Source organism: Phocoena phocoena, chromosome 17 (genome assembly GCF_963924675.1).
Source record: "Phocoena phocoena chromosome 17, mPhoPho1.1, whole genome shotgun sequence".
NCBI classification, from domain to species: Eukaryota; Metazoa; Chordata; class Mammalia; order Artiodactyla; family Phocoenidae; genus Phocoena; species Phocoena phocoena.
Window position 1 is genome coordinate 74,616,756 of NC_089235.1, and position 17,156 is coordinate 74,633,911.

At 45.5% G+C, this 17,156-nt stretch overlaps 1 protein-coding gene across 1 annotated transcript in view; it reads left to right on the top strand.

Moving 5' to 3' along the window:
• Window positions 1-13,182, top strand: part of KHDRBS3 (KH RNA binding domain containing, signal transduction associated 3) — a 155,576-nt gene extending 142,394 nt beyond the window's left edge. Inside the window, exons 8-9 of the mRNA XM_065895464.1 lie at window positions 10,690-10,748; window positions 12,558-13,182. Coding sequence (XP_065751536.1) covers window positions 10,690-10,748; window positions 12,558-12,649 — 151 coding nt within the window. The 3' untranslated portion in view covers window positions 12,650-13,182. The remainder of the gene's footprint in view (window positions 1-10,689; window positions 10,749-12,557) is intronic.
• The last annotated feature ends 3,974 nt before the right edge of the window (window positions 13,183-17,156 follow it).

Genomic DNA, 17,156 nt, shown 5'->3' on the forward strand with positions numbered 1-17,156 from the left:
AAATTTGGTAGTTTCTCTAAAAAAGTTAAACGTATATCTACCCTGTAAACCAGTAATTCCACTCCTAATAATTTTATTAGGAGAAGTGAGACTGTGAATCCAGGAAAAGCTTTCTGTAACAGTGTTCAGCGTAGCTTTATGTGTAACCGCCCAAAGCTGGAAACAGCCCAGATGCCCTTCCACAGGGGAATGAGCTGTGATGTATTCATGTGAGGGAATGCCACTCAGCAATAAAAATGAATAAAGTCGTGGTCGCTGCGGTAACATAGATGAAACCATAAGAAAACTTTTAAAACATACTTCCTACAAGGCCTTCCGTGTGAGTGAGTTATCGTTTCGTAGTTACCCCCGTAACTGTCGCTAATAGTACGTGAACGTTTTAGTAGGCGAAACAGGAGGAGAAGGGAGCAAACAACGTCGAACGGTCCCATGAAGGGAACTGACTTGGTATGTGCTGGTACTAGCTAGTCCCTCGCGCAGGCCATAGCCTCAGTCTGGGTTGCCTGAGGAGGGTGAGCCTGATACCAGGCTCAAGAGTTTCCTAAGCCAGTTTGTCCTTACAGACCAGGGTGCTCTCCGTACCCTCCACCACCATGGGGCCCCACCCAACGCCCCCTTAACTCGTGGAGCGCCAGTAGTCTGCTTGCAGTCTGCCCCGTCTCCACTTGGAGCCATTTCCTGTCATTTCTTCATACTGTAGCCAGAATGATTTTTTCCCCCAAATGTGTTATGATTCTGTGCTGTCATAATACCATAATACCCTTCATAACTGCAATTTTATATTGAAGTAATTCTCTGATCAATGTCTGTCTAATTTAAATTTCTTTACTGTCATAACCCTCGGTTCCTATCCCAGGGCTTGAAACATAGAAAAAGCTCAATAAATATTTGTTGAATAAATATGGGGAGGTAGAATTTTACTTCACATCAGTAATTTTAAGACAAAGTAGGTGTTCCTATCTGAATTTCCTAGTGTTGAATTGGAATTTATATACAGTTGCTATAGGTAGTATAGTTTAAATCGTTTTAATTCTGCTTATTTGAAGAGTGAGACTGAATCATTTGATATGCAAACTGATGCAAGTTACTGTGCCACCGCGGTCTCCAGAAGCACTGAGACAAGGGTGCTGACCGTCCCCTACAAAGTCACATGGGTTCCTTCCACACTCATATATGTATTTCACATACATAAATAGTGTAGATCACAGTCAAATATCCTTAAAGAGTAATAGACAATGGCTTTGAAATCTAACTATTCAAAATCTAGCTAACCGATCGATCGGAAATCTCCCAGAAAGGATACCTCAATATAGCAGGTGGAGAAGTTGACTGAAAAAACAAATTCAAGATGCCACAAATAAATCTCATTAACAAATGATCCCATGAAATACTGTAAACTGCTCATGAAGTGTTGATGGGCTGTTTTCAAATGCTCTTCAAAGAGCCAAAGAATCCAGTATTGAAAGCTGACACGCCTTGGCACTCAGTGTCGTTGGACTAAGAATCCAGTATTGAAAGCTGACATGCCTTGGCACCCCGTGTAGTTGGACTTGGGTACGGACAGAGAGAAGTACCAATAAATAGGCCAGTGAACCCAATGTCCATTTTATTCTCTGTCCAAAAATCTTTTTATGTTTTTTAAACTTGTAGGTACATATTTCATTGGTTAGAGATTAAATCTCAGCAGCCTTCCTAGCCTCCTTCTGAATGGTGACTCATCCCTGACCCCCTTCCCACTCTCAAGACTTGCCCGGCAGTCTGTGGTGGCAGTCACGTTCTGTCACGTTCCAATTTGCAGTTTTGATACTCCATGCAAAGAATTCTCAATAAAATTTCTTGGGATGTCTAGTGATGATATATGTTACTGGGAAATTTTTAAATTATCTTTTTGCCAGAAAAGTGTTATAAAAAATAGGTCTGTTCCTTTCTGGTTTTTTCATAAGAAATTTTAGTTCTAAATGTTGGTGTTTCAGAGAAATTAAATCATTGTTGAAAGTAACAGCTATAGTAGAGATACTGAAGCTTGACTCAAAGACAGGTCTAACCTTGAATCGCAGCTCGGTCATGTAGCGTGTGACCTGGAGCCAGCCACCAGTGAACCCAGTGGATCCTTGTGTTTAATTAATAAAGTGAGTGGACGAAATAGCACTTACTTTCCTGAAAGTTAAAATTATGAAATTGCAGAGAACTGTGCAAATAGAAGGAAATTATTAGTTCCTGTTGGTATTTTTGTTAGACTTGTATCCCTGAAGGTGCATTCCTCACTCTAGCAAATAAGCAGAAATAGATTGCATAACATCCAAATAAGACTGTGGGACAAATATTACTCATTTAGAAAGAACCTCTACTTCAATAATATTGGTAACGGCTGTCCGTGAATAAGAGCTTAATATACGTATGTAACACGTTATCTTATTTAAACCTCACAACAATCTCATGAAAGATTTATTTTTAAACCTGTTTTACCGATGAGAAAACTGAGTTCACGCTGCCCAAGCTTAACACACAGAGGTCCATGCTGGAGCCTAGAGTCTGACGATGTGTCTGCCTGACTCCAGAGCCTGCTTCTTAACTATTAATTCTATATCGTCCTCCAAAATTATTATAATAAGACAAGAAACTGCTGGAAAGTGAAGATGAGTGTACAGAGTAAATTGAGCATTGCATACACATCACATCACAGCCTCGGTACGTGTCGCTGTGAAACACACACCCTGAGCATCACTGAGGCCTCTTTGCGTGTGTGCCTGCCTCAGGTGTGCGGGAAGGAGAAAAAGACACAGAGTGAGTGAACTGAAGAGACTCGTGTAGACAAAACTCTTTTCCTTTTACTCTTTCATTTTGCTTGGAATATAATCAAAATTCATAGTTTTTAAAAATTGTATAGAACCATCTGCAACACCTAAGCACCTTTTGATAGAAATAGCACGACAGAGTGTTCCAGCTAGAGAAGAGCAGCTTCCAGAGTGCTGTTCAAGTCAGCGCAACTGGATATCTCTGCAGCAAAAAAAATACAGATACTCAGCATCCCTCATTTCAGAATTCTTGCACCACCTTTTAGGACTGGGATAAGCTCTGAATTAACCATAAATTCAAACGAATTAGAGGTTTTTGTCTCTCGTGCAAGAATGTTAGCAGCTGCAGACTAATGGGGAACTCTTTGTGGTTACTAAGGACCCAGGCCTCTCCCTCTGTTTTCACTATGCTCACCCTTGCCTTGTGTCCTTAGGCTCACCTCGGTCTCAGGGTGGCTGTCACGGCCCCAGCCACCAGGCTGGGGTTCAGGCAGGAAGGAAGAGGAAGAGGAAGCCATACCTCCTGGGCAGGTCAGCCTTCTGTTAGGGAGTTTCCTGGAAGCTTCACTTCCTGAAGCTCACTCCTGTCTCGTTGGTGGCCTCATCTGCAGAAATGGGCGAGAAACGGGGTTTTGTGGATTGATATGTTATCACTAGCACTTCACCCTCAGTCTTACAAGGAGTCTTTTGGTAAGAAAGAAAGGGAAAGTGCTCACTAAAGAGGCAACAACTGCACATTGATCCTTCCCTTTTAACATATATGTTAGCTTTCTTCTTCTAGATTTGTTTTCCTTTGTCTGAAATATAATGTACGTACAGCAAAGAGCATAAATTCACACTTACCTGAAGCACGTACGTAGCTGAGTGAATGTTTCCAGAGTCACGCACGTCACCAAGAAAGCGATTCCAGCGAGTGTAGGGATGGGTAGTTAAGTTAGACAGACAGTGGCGAGTGTAGTGATTGGTAGTTAAGTTAGACAGTGGTGAAAGTCACCTGGGGGAGTGGGAGAAACTAGCCTCGCATCCTGACTCCCCGGCACTGTGGCCAGTCGCTGCTTTCCCGTCCCCGAGGCAGACGGAGTGTTGTTCTGTTTGGGATGCTTTTCTCTTCCTTATTGTCTGGCTCTTCTCTTAGGTGGCAGTTTAGATCCCAAAGCAGGTTCAGGCACCCCACCCCTGAGTTCCTTCAGAACTCCGGGCTTCTCGGGGTCACAGTACTCCACTGGCCTATTTACGGCTGCCTGACTTGCACGCTAGACCAAACGTGTTTTATCACAAAGACCAGATCCTGTTCACTGCTGCAGCCCCCGTGCCCAGCACATGGTAGGTGTTCCAGAAATATCTGCTGAACGGATGTTGAAACAAGGAGATATCCGAACTTCATAAATCCCTGCCGAGAGCATCCTTCTCAAGAGAGTGTAAGAAGTGAGAGTTTTCTCTCTTAAATGGTGCAAAAATGTTGGTTTTAACCTAAATTTATAAAATAGAGATGATACCAGATTGCGAGTTTGTTTTAAACATGAGAGAATTTGTGTGGAGTACCTCGCACAATAGAAGGCTCCTACTAGGCTTTTGATAATATCTAATAGATACTATATGATAGTGTCTATTATTAGTATTATGTCAGCTAGCTCTTGCTTGCATGCCTCTGCCCACCACCCGATGCTGGTAGTTGACGTAGGTCCTTTAAGTTAGGTTTGCCAGTCGCTGCCGAGGCACGTGCTTCAAACTGCTGTGTGATGTCTTCCTGAGTGGTCTCTCACAGGAGGTGGTACTCTCGAGCTCTGAGGAGAACAGAATACGAGAAAAGGATTCTGAGTGTCTCATGAGAGATTAAGGTTAAACATGGAACTTTCTGGCAGGCCGGTCCACGTGTGTTACTGTGACAGGTTATTCAGACTCTATTTCTGAAGTCTTTGAAAGCGCGAGGGAATCATTCTCTCAGATGGTTGAGACAGTTTGGCCTGAAGCCCGGAGGATGGATCACATGACTTCTCAAGGCCGATTTCTCCCCTTTGATCAGGCAAGTACCAGTAAGTTCCTGCACTTTATAGTGAGGTCAGATTGAGAAGTTTTTCACGCTAGAGGTGGAAGATCCACCGTACCGCGTGTCTCTGATTCTCTGGCAGACGTACGTTAACATTTAAAATCTCTTTATTTGACGAAGTAATTGTTCCATCTGAAATGAGGCTTTGCAAACTGAATTGCAACCCCAGGGTTAAGAGCAGTCACCGCCGTTTATTCTGTGCAGAGGAAGTGGCCAGCGGCGAGGGGCACTGTGTGCGAGCCCACTGAGTCACAGCTCACTGCCCGTCGCCCTGTCACGGGAGGCGCCGCTGCACTCCCCACCTCCTGGGCAGCACACGCTTCATTCACTCGTCCCTGTCACTGTTCTTCTTGAGCACCTTTCACGTTTCAGACGCCTGTAGCAGCGGCAACTCAAAAAGACTCAGCTGCCTGTCCAAGATCACACTACTTCCAAATGGAAGAACAGATTCAAAACTAAGTGAACCTTTAATCCGGGATCCGAGCTCTCTGTCCCTTTGCACGTGTTCCCTAAGGGATCGCATCCTGCCTCGTGGTTTGGAGTACCTTCTATATGGTGATGACTGCGGAGTCACGTGTCCGGTTCAGACCTCTCCCCTGACCTCTCCATTTCTCTTCCCAGCTGCCTCCCGGTGGCCTCCTCTGGGAGGTCTGGGAGGCCCGTCAAACCTGGCCTCTCCCAGGCCAGACTCCTGATGGCTTCCCACCCAGAGCGCTTTCTGCCTCAGTCTTCCCCATCTCAGGAAGTGGCAACATCGTTTCTCCCTGGAGCCATGGAAACGTCCAGTAACTTCCCATCTTACTCAGGATAAAGAAACCAAAGCCTTTCAGTGGCCTGCGTGACCCTACATGACTCACCCCTGCCTCCCCCTCATCCCCTCTGCTCCAGCTGCGCTGCCTTCCTGGTCCCAGATGGACCAAGAACGCGCCTCCCTAGGACCCTGGCACTTGGTAGTCCCCAGCCCAGGATGCAGTCCCTCAGGTGGCGTCTGCTGTGTGTGATCACCTGTATCACATCTACGGACCAGTCACATGACAGGCCTGAGAATTAACCATTGAATTTAGCAGCTTGGAGTTCATTGGTTACCTTGACAAGGGATGAAAATTTTAAGAACAGTAGTGGGGATGATTGCAGTGTATTGGAAAGCGTGGTCAGCATAATCCTTTTGAGGGAGGGAGTGAGACTAGAGAGAGGAAATTGTAGTCAGAGTGGAATATACGAAATTGGAGCGAGGTGGGGGCAGACTGAAGTCATCAGTATGACAAGGTCTAGGATGTGACCTGGGAATTGGTGGCTAGAGGAGACTAGAGACGGGATCAGTGGACAAGAGTGGTCCAGGGACTCGAGAGACCAGCTTGTTTGAAGGGTTGTCTGCCTGCATATGGAAAGCACCAGGACTTAGGACAGCGATACTGTCGGGAGGTTCAGAGCTGGGTGTTTGTACGGCGGCGTGGAGCATCGTGGTTAGAAGTGGCAGTGGTGTGTCTGTAGGGCGGCGGTGGTCGCAAAGAGAATACTCACCCTTCCCGCGCTCCCAGTGGTATGTGGGCTGTGGGGCATAAAAGAAGAGGGCGGGGCTGCCAGGTAAGAGCTGTCATTAGAGGAGAAGCAAGTTTCCATTGAGGAAGAAGGTAAGAGAATGTCCAAAGAGGAGGCTGAGAATATGTAAGGTGTTTTGCCCACGACGAGCCAGGAAGGAATTCCAGAGGGCACGGTCGGGATGGAGATGAGGACAGATGGGGGTGGGCAGAACTTTACAAGTACTGGAGATAAAGGGTAACTAGTGGCCTAGAGTTCCCCGAGCTACACAAACACAAGCAGGGGCCTAATGAGATTAGTTCCAGCGACTTTAAACTAGAAATTCTGGAGAGGCTTGAAGAGGTTGAAGGGATATGGGACAGATTCGTGTCAGGAGTCCCTTGTTAATCCCGTTCGTGGAGACAGGGTGATGTGGGAGCCCGGAGTCTCTGTCCTCCTCTTGAACGCCTGTCGATGGCCTGGGGAGACGTGGCCCTGGTGCCAGTGAGGGGAGCCCATTCTTGATCTATTGAGGGAGGGGGCTTCCCTTGACCCCTTGTGATGGAGTTGCGGCGTGGTCAGCCTAACACATTATTAATATTGTAAGTGTTGTACACATAAATGAAGAAATTTTTAGAATTTTTCCCCTTTGCCATATGTTGGGTTTTTAGTTTATCCTTGGGAAATAGGACACGTCTTTGGTTAATAGACGTTTGAGGTGCGCGAGATGAAATGCTGCAAAAGCAGTTCGGATGGAACTGACAGGTACGAGAATTGGGGCTCAGCTGCTCCCAGCTTCTTGGTTTGACGACAGTCTTGAAATAAATAATCAGAAGCTGGGTGCAGTGTTAGCAAATGTCAGTTTAAAGTTTTCACTTTGTCAAAACTAAGACTGTCTTATCACCAAACCATTGCGGGACCAAATCATGCTACCTTTTATTCTCCTGTTCATTGGGAAACATTCTTCACCCCTGATTTTTTTATGCTGAACCACGTTAGAGCACTTCATGGATGGATTTCCGGTCGACACTGATGTTCATTCCTGCTCACTTCATTTAATAAAGAGGACTTAGTTTGGTCGGAAGGCAATTGTTTGATTCCTGTTTATAGGTCTCAGTACCTGTCACTGACGGTTCCAAGTCAAACAGTGGGGACCTGTCTCAGTAAAGAGAATCCTTTTCAGTTCTATGAAGAGGTCACTCTCATTGTTTCTGTGCCACGAAGAGAAAATTTTAAAGAGCATCGCAGCTTTATTTGTCTAAGGAGCCATTATGATGTAACTTCTGACCTTTGGAAAGAAGACTGAGGTTCACTTAATTTAGTGCTGAGTTTTCCAGAAGCAATAGCCAATTTATTTTCAACAGAATGAGAATTTATGTTGACTGCTTGTGTCCAGATGCTGTACATGAGCCACGGAGAACGTTAGGGCTGCTCTGCCCAGAGTCTGGGCAGTCCAGCGCAGGGGGATTCGGCAGGGGGAGGGGCACTCAGACTCAGCGGGAGGGTGGGCAGCTGCCCCAAGTCTGCCCAGCCCTGGGAGGCCCAGGTTTTAGACTCAGATGTCTTGACCCGTATTTGGCAATGACATTTTATCAAAAGTTTCGCTTCTAAATTTCTGTCCACAAGACGAGAAAAACCTTCTACTTTAATAGCGGTTCTCATATTGAAAGCTATTAAACCTTAAGAGGTAGGGATGCCGTCTTTTTTTGCTGTTGCTTGTTTTTGCTGGATTTTTTTCCTTCTTGAATATGAAGGTCTCTCTGTTCCTTTTTCAGGTCTTCTTGAATATGAAGGTCTCTCTGTTCCTTTTCCTCTTTTCTTCTCGCCATAAATGTGTATAATACTTGGATGGAAAATTAGGACTACAGAGAGGAAGAGGAGGAATTTGAGACCAGAGAGAGAAGTAGGCAGTTAGAATTTGCCGTGATCGTATGGCATTGGGTTTCGCGTGGACCCTGACTTCTGTCTCCGAGCATGAAGAGGGATCACGTAAGCCCCAGGGGAGCGAATAGGACATTCTGGAAGAGTGGCAGAGCAGGTGGGAGTCAAGCAGGAACCACCGGCTTAAGGGGGCCGGGCACGGCGAGCGCCGTCCGCCTCTAGCGTGGGTAGGTGCTCAGCACAAGGCAGAGGCGCGTCCTGAGCCTTGAGCACAGCTGCTGCCCCATGAGCTGTGTGACTCTGGGAGGGGGGCACCCTCACTGAGCCTCGTCTGTAGAAGCACAGAGATTCCGCGTAGACCCGTGGGCTCGTGCCTGTGGAGAAGCTGTCAGGACGGCAGGGGTCCAGCTCAGGAAAGTCCACTCCTCTCAGGCTCCCTTCCTTTCCCCGGGGTTCTCTAGGAGCGAGTGCCAGCTCTCAGCTGTCCTCGGAAAAATTGCAGATCGCCTCCTGGTCTGATAGGTCGGCCGTGGGAGGGACTGCTCTGTTCCTGGGCTCCAGTCAAAGCAGCCAGCGGGAGCCCCCAGCACACTCCAGGCCAGAAAGCTCACACCGTCACCGGCCTGGTGCAGTGTATCGATTAGCTTCTGAGGACGTGATGAAACCAGGATAACAAGAATCTGGCCTGTGTTTGCACGTGGAGGAAGCGTTGTGTGCTGAGGGACACCCCAGCGCAGCCTTTTATCAATGCTTATTCACCCTGCTTAACACGACTCCTTACAGACGCTCAGCTTGCGGCCCGCTTCCGCCTCTGTGCCCGGCACGCCGCGCCCACCGCTCACCCCGTCTTCAGCCTCACCAGGGCTCTCAGAACATGCTCAGGCATCGCCGTCTTGTCCAGACACAGCAGAGGGTGGAGGTGCCCCTTCCTCTGTACCCAGGCACTCAGTTCCTGGAGAGCGAGGGCCCGTGGGGGCCAGGAGAGGGGTGAGACACGGAGGAAGGGCTGTGATGGGGACACACCCAACCCTGGGAGGTGGCAGTGTGCTCTGAGGAAGCGGCAGTTAGGCTAAAGAGTGGGTGGGAGGCGCTTGGAAGGAGAGGGAAGGGGAACATTTCTGGCAGAAGGAGGCGCCATCCCCACAGGCTTGAGGCAGAGGGGCACGCAGCTCTCCGCCTCGGGCCCTTTCCCTCATAGGACCTGCCTCCTTGGGCTGTAGTCAGTGGAGTTGATGATTAGCCTCTGGGGATATTTACCTGAGAAACCAAAGGTGGGAGGAGAGGACCAGGTGTGGGTCTCGCCGGTCGTGTCGCCTGTATGTTCCCTGTGAGATTTTAGGCTGGCCTCCCAGCTGTTGTGATCTGCAGTATCCTTGCCCGTAAGATGGGCACGGCAGCCCTGCTTTCTCACCTCAGGAGCTGAGGTGACGGCTGCTCGGAGCTGGTGCAAGGCGACACCCACAGCATGGATTTTATTACGCACTCCGTGGCTTCCTGGGTGTTGCTGAGCTGAGCTGGATCATTTTCCATTTTGATTAGAATTTCTTACTTGATTGCATCAAGTTGGAATAATGAGAATGTTTATTTCCAGGACAATCCAAGATAACAAATTCAGGATGATTGTTTCCCTACAAAATTAAGAAGAGTGGGAAAGGGGAGAGCAGGAGAGAGTGCGTGAAAGCCCTCCTCCGATACTCAGAATAGCATTAGAAACTGGATCATACCCGCCGTAGTCGAGTCATCCAGATTTTCCACAGATTCGTTCCTGTAAAAGGTTATGCCTAATTCACATCCTTCGTGTGTGTGTGTGTAGCCTGTTTTGCATCATCTACAGAATGGCCGTGGTGCCAGACCCCCTCCCTCCCGGTGTCTCGGGGATGTTGCGGCCTTGGAATACAGCTGTGCCTGTGCTTTGGAAAGATTCCTGGCCTGTGTCCTCACAGACTTGGCCAGGGCTGGTGACTGGACCGCAGGGGCCTTTCCCACCCCTGTCACACACAGTCCTCCTGCTGGGCAGCCACTCCCGATGGTAACGGGATGGTGCTGGGCAAGTAAAACGTTTCATCCCGTTATGTTGTTACTTTATTGTAAAGTGAACTGCCCACGGGTCACACAGCATCGAGTTGTCTGGTCCGTAGGTTTGTGCCTTCCGTGAACTTTGCATCAGTTGGAAAGAAGCCGTGGCTGTCCTTCCTCCCGTCCCTCACACGAGCCCAGCCCAGGTTCCGGGTGCACAGGCTGTGATTGTCCACCGCACATGCGTCTCCTCTCAGGCCACAGGCCTCTGTCTTCTCTGTGGGAATTCCTTTCAGTGTTTATCCCTGCCCTTTATTAGTTATCTTTAAGTTTTAGAATTCTTCCTCGAGTATGATTTAAACTCACAGGCAAGTCCGTTTGTCCTAACTGTGTTTTCGTCTTTCTCTGCTTGTTTCGTTCTGTTCGATGCAGTGGTGCTGATTACTATGATTATGGACACGGACTCAGTGAAGAGACTTATGATTCCTACGGTGAGTAAATGGCCAGAGTGGAGCCGTAAATAGAAAAGGTCATAGAAACAGCTTGAAGATCTTAACTCAGGGGAAATCTCATACAGACCGAAACTGAGACAGCAGCTCCCTCTCGGTTCATCTGTGCTTATCTAGCTATCTACAGAAGCTCCTTAAGGTTTAAATTTAATTTTTAAAGAGGACTAAAGACTTGCAGAAGATTACAGGAATTCAGATTCTAAACTTAGATTTTCTGTTTGGGATGATTGCCATGTGCTGATGTTCTCACTATTGAACAGTGTGCCAAAGTGCAGACACCTGATAGAATGGATCTCTTTGAAGTGTCTTTGCTTCTTGACGGTAAAGAAAATGAAGCAATTGAGACTACAGCCCTACTACAGTGATTCCACCACCCCCATCTTTGTATTTTAATTTATTCGCAATCTCAAATCCTCTAAAAACGTTACGGTGAGAATCATTCAGTAAAGGTTACGGAAGCACTGAGCCGGGAAGGAGATGCACGGCTCTCTCAGGCTTACAGGGAGACATCGAAACCCTACTCATTTCAGTGGGAGCTGGCTGAGATGCCGGGGAACCCATGTCCAGAGTCTCAACATGCAGAAGGACGACAGGTTTAATTAAAAGAATTGGCGGCAGCAACTTAACCATACTAGGAAGCTCCTTTGCCACGGGGCAGAGGTCAGAGAATGTGAAGCTTCAGTCAGTTGCAAAGCTCTGATGAATGCTTCGTGCCCAGTGCAAGTGAATCAGGATTCCCGCTAAATGGATGTTATGACATTCCTCCGAACATAACTGAAAAACCATTTGCCCGTGTTCCCTTTGAAGTGCATTTTGTTGTATCACCTGCCCTAAGCCTTGATGAGCGCACCTTGGTTTTTCTGTTGTTGTTATTCGTAACAGACGCTTAAGAGAAATACCTTGGCTTGCTGAATGCTGTCTACTTAAACTGATGCAAGTTAGCTTGAGGGAATGACGTTGATTGCATGTTTGTATCAACTAAGAGGTCATTTTCAGCGTTTTTTCCTTCACAGCTTTTTTAAATTGGTCTCCATGGAGGCATGGCTTTTAAATCGCTGTGTGTTGCAGCATGGATGTTAACTGCTTGTTGTCAGAGACCCGCAGATCACGCTCACTGACGGCCCAGAGATAGGGGGTGATTGAATGTCCCTCTGTTACAAATAACATCGTTCGGTATGGATTTAGTATTAGGATGAAAGCAATTTGACATTATGTCATTGAGATTATTTCATATCCAGGAAGTATTTTTGAGGCATAACTCTCCACCCAATACAACCTTCCTTGACTCTTTGAAGGACGTGTGGAGAACGAGGCATCATTTCCCCCTCCCAAGCTGCCTGTTTCTATTTTGCGCTCCTTTTGCCTTCACAAATTTTTATCTGTGTTTTCTTTGTTTTTGAAAAAGAAATCCAAGTGACCCTTTTCCCATTCTCTTTCCCATCCATAGATGTCTTCACGTTTAGCAAGAGGCAGTTCAATTTGCTGCTTGAGTTTGCATTTGTTAAATGAGTGGCCGAAAGGAAGTTCCTGCAGAGTTGGTTGCCATTTAAGATACAAAAATTATTTGTCTTCCCAGGCTGGTAGGTTTTGCTAGTGAGAGGACCATTTTCCATTGTGTTCGTAATTTTTTTTTTTTTAAAGCGAAATCCCTTGGGTTTTTTTAGGACCTCGGGGGATACATACCTTCAATATGGCATCTACTGCTGGTTCAGGGCTAAGTTAGATTCTGAAAAATGAAGACAGTGGGATCCCTGGCAATGGTCTAACTGTGATTGATCTGACTGACTTTAGGGCAAGAGGAGTGGACAAACTCAAGACACAAGGCACCCTCGGCGAGGACAGCAAAGGGCGTCTACAGAGACCAGCCATACAGCAGATACTGATTGTACTGTCTGATGTTGTGACATAGCCAGTCTCCACCAGTCCTGTATACTGTTCAAAGTAATTGTTTTCTATGAACAATCCCTTTTTAAATAAATCAAAATGCTTAACATCTGAATGGATGGAATTTAAAATTACTTTGTTGAAACATCAACCTGGGCAGAAAAAAAAAAAAAAAAAGACATGTAAAATTTTGTTATTTCCAGTCTGTATATGAAAAAATAGGTCATCAAAAGGAAAAAAAATAACTTTGATTAACTAGTGTTAAACAAAAAAGATAGGTTTACTAAATATGTTAATCCATCCTTTTAACATAAGCCTCACCTTTCATTTTAAAGGTTTCCATAGAAATTTAGTTATTTTATCTTTCAGCCATATGCTAGTTTTTTTTCTTCTCTTGCCAACATGCGTAAAAAGGGAAGCCAATTACAAGTGCAGATAATGTGGTATTCTTTTGTAACTCAAGTCTTGAAATGTTCTGTAGTGTTAAGCAAAGCCTCCTCTCGCTTGATACTAAATAAACTTTCGAAAGAAATTTTGTGTGTGTGAGCTAACAATTTCATGTCTCTCTTATTTAAAAAGGCCTTCATAAATAGTCGTAAACAGGGAAAGGATTCATTTAACAACGCTCGTCAAAAAAGGGTCACACTAAACATTGTACAACTTATTTAAAACATGGTAGAAAATTAAATGTACCATTATATACTCACCGTAGATTTAAATGCTGTTTAAAGAGTCCAAATGGTATCAAGCTGCTTGAGTGGCACGTTAAAAACTACGCAAAACCAAATCTTGTTTAAAAACTGCTTTTAAAATAACTACTGATTTTCTGAAAAAGATGTGATCAGTTTTCATCTTGTTGAGCGTTTTTTCACTAGTGCAACTTTGGATTTTTTATGAGAATTTTGGTACCTTAATGAACACCTCGCTCCATGCTGGAAGCAATAAGCACAAAGCTTTTAAAGACATTCTGACTTGACTAATTGAGGTCGCACTCGCCAAGGCTGAGGATGTGTAACCCTTAAACGGTCTTCATTTTCAAAGGTAAATAAATCAAATAAGATTTTAATCTCACTTAATTTATCTTAATATAACTAATAAAACCAGGGAGGTTACAACTTAGCAAGTTTCATTATCCATTTTAGAAAGGTTTTAAGATCACCTAAATTCTCATTTTAAAAAGTTTAATTTGTTTTAGTAATCTAAAAAGCCTTAGTTTAGTCAGTTTAATTGGGGCCAATTATTCCCTATTAAACAAATGTAAAACCTCATAACTAGTTGTTTGTAATACATTCTTTGGTTAGTAATTGAGGGCACTTCTTAAAACTGACAAATATTTAATAAAGTTTTTCTTTAATCATTTGGCTAAGCTTTTTTTTAATTGTAGATTATGTAAAATGTTTAATTTTTGTTTCCTGAGGGGTTTCCTTCTCTTTGAGTAAAAAGGTCTTTTCTTTTGTTAGGAAGTGTTGGCCATCTTGGAAAGTGAAAGGAAGGTTGTGTCCGTCCAGCAGACACAGGTGAGTGCCTTTGTTCCAGTCATTTGATGTGCTTCTCTGAAGGCGCGCGGAACATTTCCCACACTGTTCCCACCACCGGCACTAGTGACTGTGGCTAACTAACCTCCTGAATGTAAGCAAGTCAGACCCAGGGAGCTCTGCGTAAGCTGCAGAGGTGGGAGGCTCGGCCGGTCACACTGTGTAAGTAACTCCATTACTTTCCTCAGTAAAACCGTGACAGGCTAGTCGGTAGCATGAAAAATTTTTCAAAAGTGTCAAGTGAAAAAGCAGTTTACTGCTAGCGATACTGTCGTCCCAATTTTATTTTATTTTATTTTATTTATTTATTTATTTAATTTTGACTGTGTTGGGTCTTTGTTTCTGCGCGAGGGCTTTCTCTAGTTGCGGCGAGCGGGGGCCACTCTTCATCGCGGTGCGCGGGCCTCTCACTGTCACGGCCTCTCGTTGCGGAGCGCGAGCTCCAGACGCGCAGGCTCAGTAGTTGTGGCTCACGGGCCTAGTTGCTCTGCAGCATGTGGGATCTTCCCAGATCAAGGCTCGAGCCCGTGTCCCCTGCATTGGCAGGCAGATTCTCAACCACTGCGCCACCAGGGAAGCCCCCAATTTTAATTTTAAAAAATAGACTGTATATATTCTCTCTCTATATATTCATAGGCAAAATATTACATGGATATGCTGGAAATTTTTGACAGTAGTCATCTTAAGCTTGTGAAAGTATGATTTGTGTATGTGTCCTTTTCTACTTTGAGTTTTGCAAAACAGATTATTGCTTTTAATAAGATATGATAAGGTGTATTTTATAAAATCGTTTCATAAAATTTTAAAAATAGGGATCTGTGAAGGAAAGGTGTCCTTAATCAGGTCTCACTTTTTAGATATTCTTGCTTTTGCCTACACCATCAGAAACACTGCTTAGGCCCCGACGTTCCAGAGAATCTTACTTAAGAGTGTGTGTATCTGAGCCCTGCCCCTCACTGGGTGACACTGGCCAAGACCCGCTTTGGACTCAGCACAGGGAGGACCTCGCTCATCTCTCGCAGTTGCTCTGAGCATTAAGTGAGGCAGTGTTGTGAGAGTGTGTTGTAACCTGGAAGGTGATAACAGGAATGCAGAGTTTAATTGTTGAAGTTGAACATGCATGTTTCGTATGAAGGGGAAATATATGAGCTTTTTTTTTTTCCCTTTAATCACCAAAATTAACCTGAGATAATTAAATTACTCTTAGGAAGAAAATAGTTTTCACTCTCATAACTCAAAATAAGTGATCTGGTTTTTTTTTTGTTTCTTTTTTGTTTGTTTGTTTTGGGGGGTTTGTTTTTGTTTTTTTTTTTTTATTTTTGGTGCTTCTCTTCTTGTGCAGAAAGGGAATGTGGTATGTCACATATTTTTTCAATTCGCGATGTTATATTGAAATTTTTTCACTATTTAATAAGTAATTTTTTTTTTTTTTTTTTAGGAATTGGCATATTGAATAGTAAGCGTAGGTTTCTTTAATCAGAAATTTTGGACAGGTCCCTGGAGGGTAAATCCCCAGATAGTCTTCAGAGCTAATTCATGGGACTTGTTCAATTTTATGTTTATTTTCATTTTATTAAATAATCCACAGCTCCATTGGACTGTAAAAAGGGGGTTGTGAGCCAGAAAGGTCAGGAACCACCAGGAATGCTCTTGGACAGGAGTTCTTCCGCTTGGCTTTCTAGGGCTTCCCTTACTTGGCAAATACTCGACTGAGCCTCATTTCTCCCTGTTTCAATAGGAGGACTTGCAGACAAGCAGCCTCCTCCTGTCCCTGAGCACACCCTGCATCCTTCCCAGATCTTTCCCCTGGCCTTTGTCTACCCCCTTGGGATTCGTGTATCTTCTCATTTGACAGCGTTTACTGAGCACGAGTTCTTCCCCAGATGCGAAGGAGGCACCAGGAACACAAAGATCTATAGGACATGGACCTTACGCTCAAGTGGTTCAGCATAGATGGAGGTGGTAGATGACACACCAGCACTTGCTGCCCCTAGGCCTTTGCCCCTAGAAACCATGCCCATCCTTCAGGACTCGGCCCCACGCCCTCCCTTCCGTGTCTTCAGCAGTGAAACCACGATCCCCCCGTGCTCTCTGAAATAGTGTGCTTAGTTTATACTTCTTCATTTTAGTATTGATACCGCATGACTTAGATTGGTTATAAGTTGCCATTATGACCAAGCCTGTGCTTAATCCCTTGCTATAAATGATTTCATTGAATCCTCACAACGGTAGGAAGGCGAGTGTCGTCTCCATTTTGCGGAGGAGGACGCTTAGGCTTCAAGAGGTGAGATCACCGTGTAGGACCCCAGGCCCTGTGACTGGGAGAGCCAGTTTTGGACCATCCACTCTGATCCAGAGTCTTTGTCCTAACCGTGCTGTTAGACTGTCGGCTCTCTGGGCTAGCACTCGCTCTCCCGTTAGATTAAAGGCTCCTTGAGGGCAGGGGCTGATTTTTATGTCGCCTTGTATTCCTAGAAGTAAGCCTCCCAACACTGAGTGTTGGCAGACGCCCCTCTGTCCCTGTCCCACCCTGCCCCACGTTCCTCCCTGGAGAGATTCTTTGGCTGTAGTTAGGTTCTGAATCTTGCTTTGTTCAAGATACTGCAAGTTGAATAAGTGTCAGCATTCATGCAGACACGCTGGCTGAGCGTCTGCTATGCTGCAGGCAGTGGAGACGCAGTGGTGACAACAGTCTGTTGGGGAAGTGGGCCAGTCAGGCGCCCGTGCCTGGGCGGCGACAGATGTAGCGTGGGAGAGACACGGACGCCAGGCGGGGTGGCAGGGGTGGGACGGGTGCCAGCAGGGCTGTAAGGACCAGTAGAAGGCAACCATGTAGGGCAGGTCTTCTTGGAAGCAGTCGTACCCAGCTCTGTCATTTACCAGCTTTGTCACTTAACCTTCCTGAACTTCAGTCTCAACTGCAGTTTCCCCGTCCATACAGTGGACACAGTCGTGAAATCTAGCTCAGTAG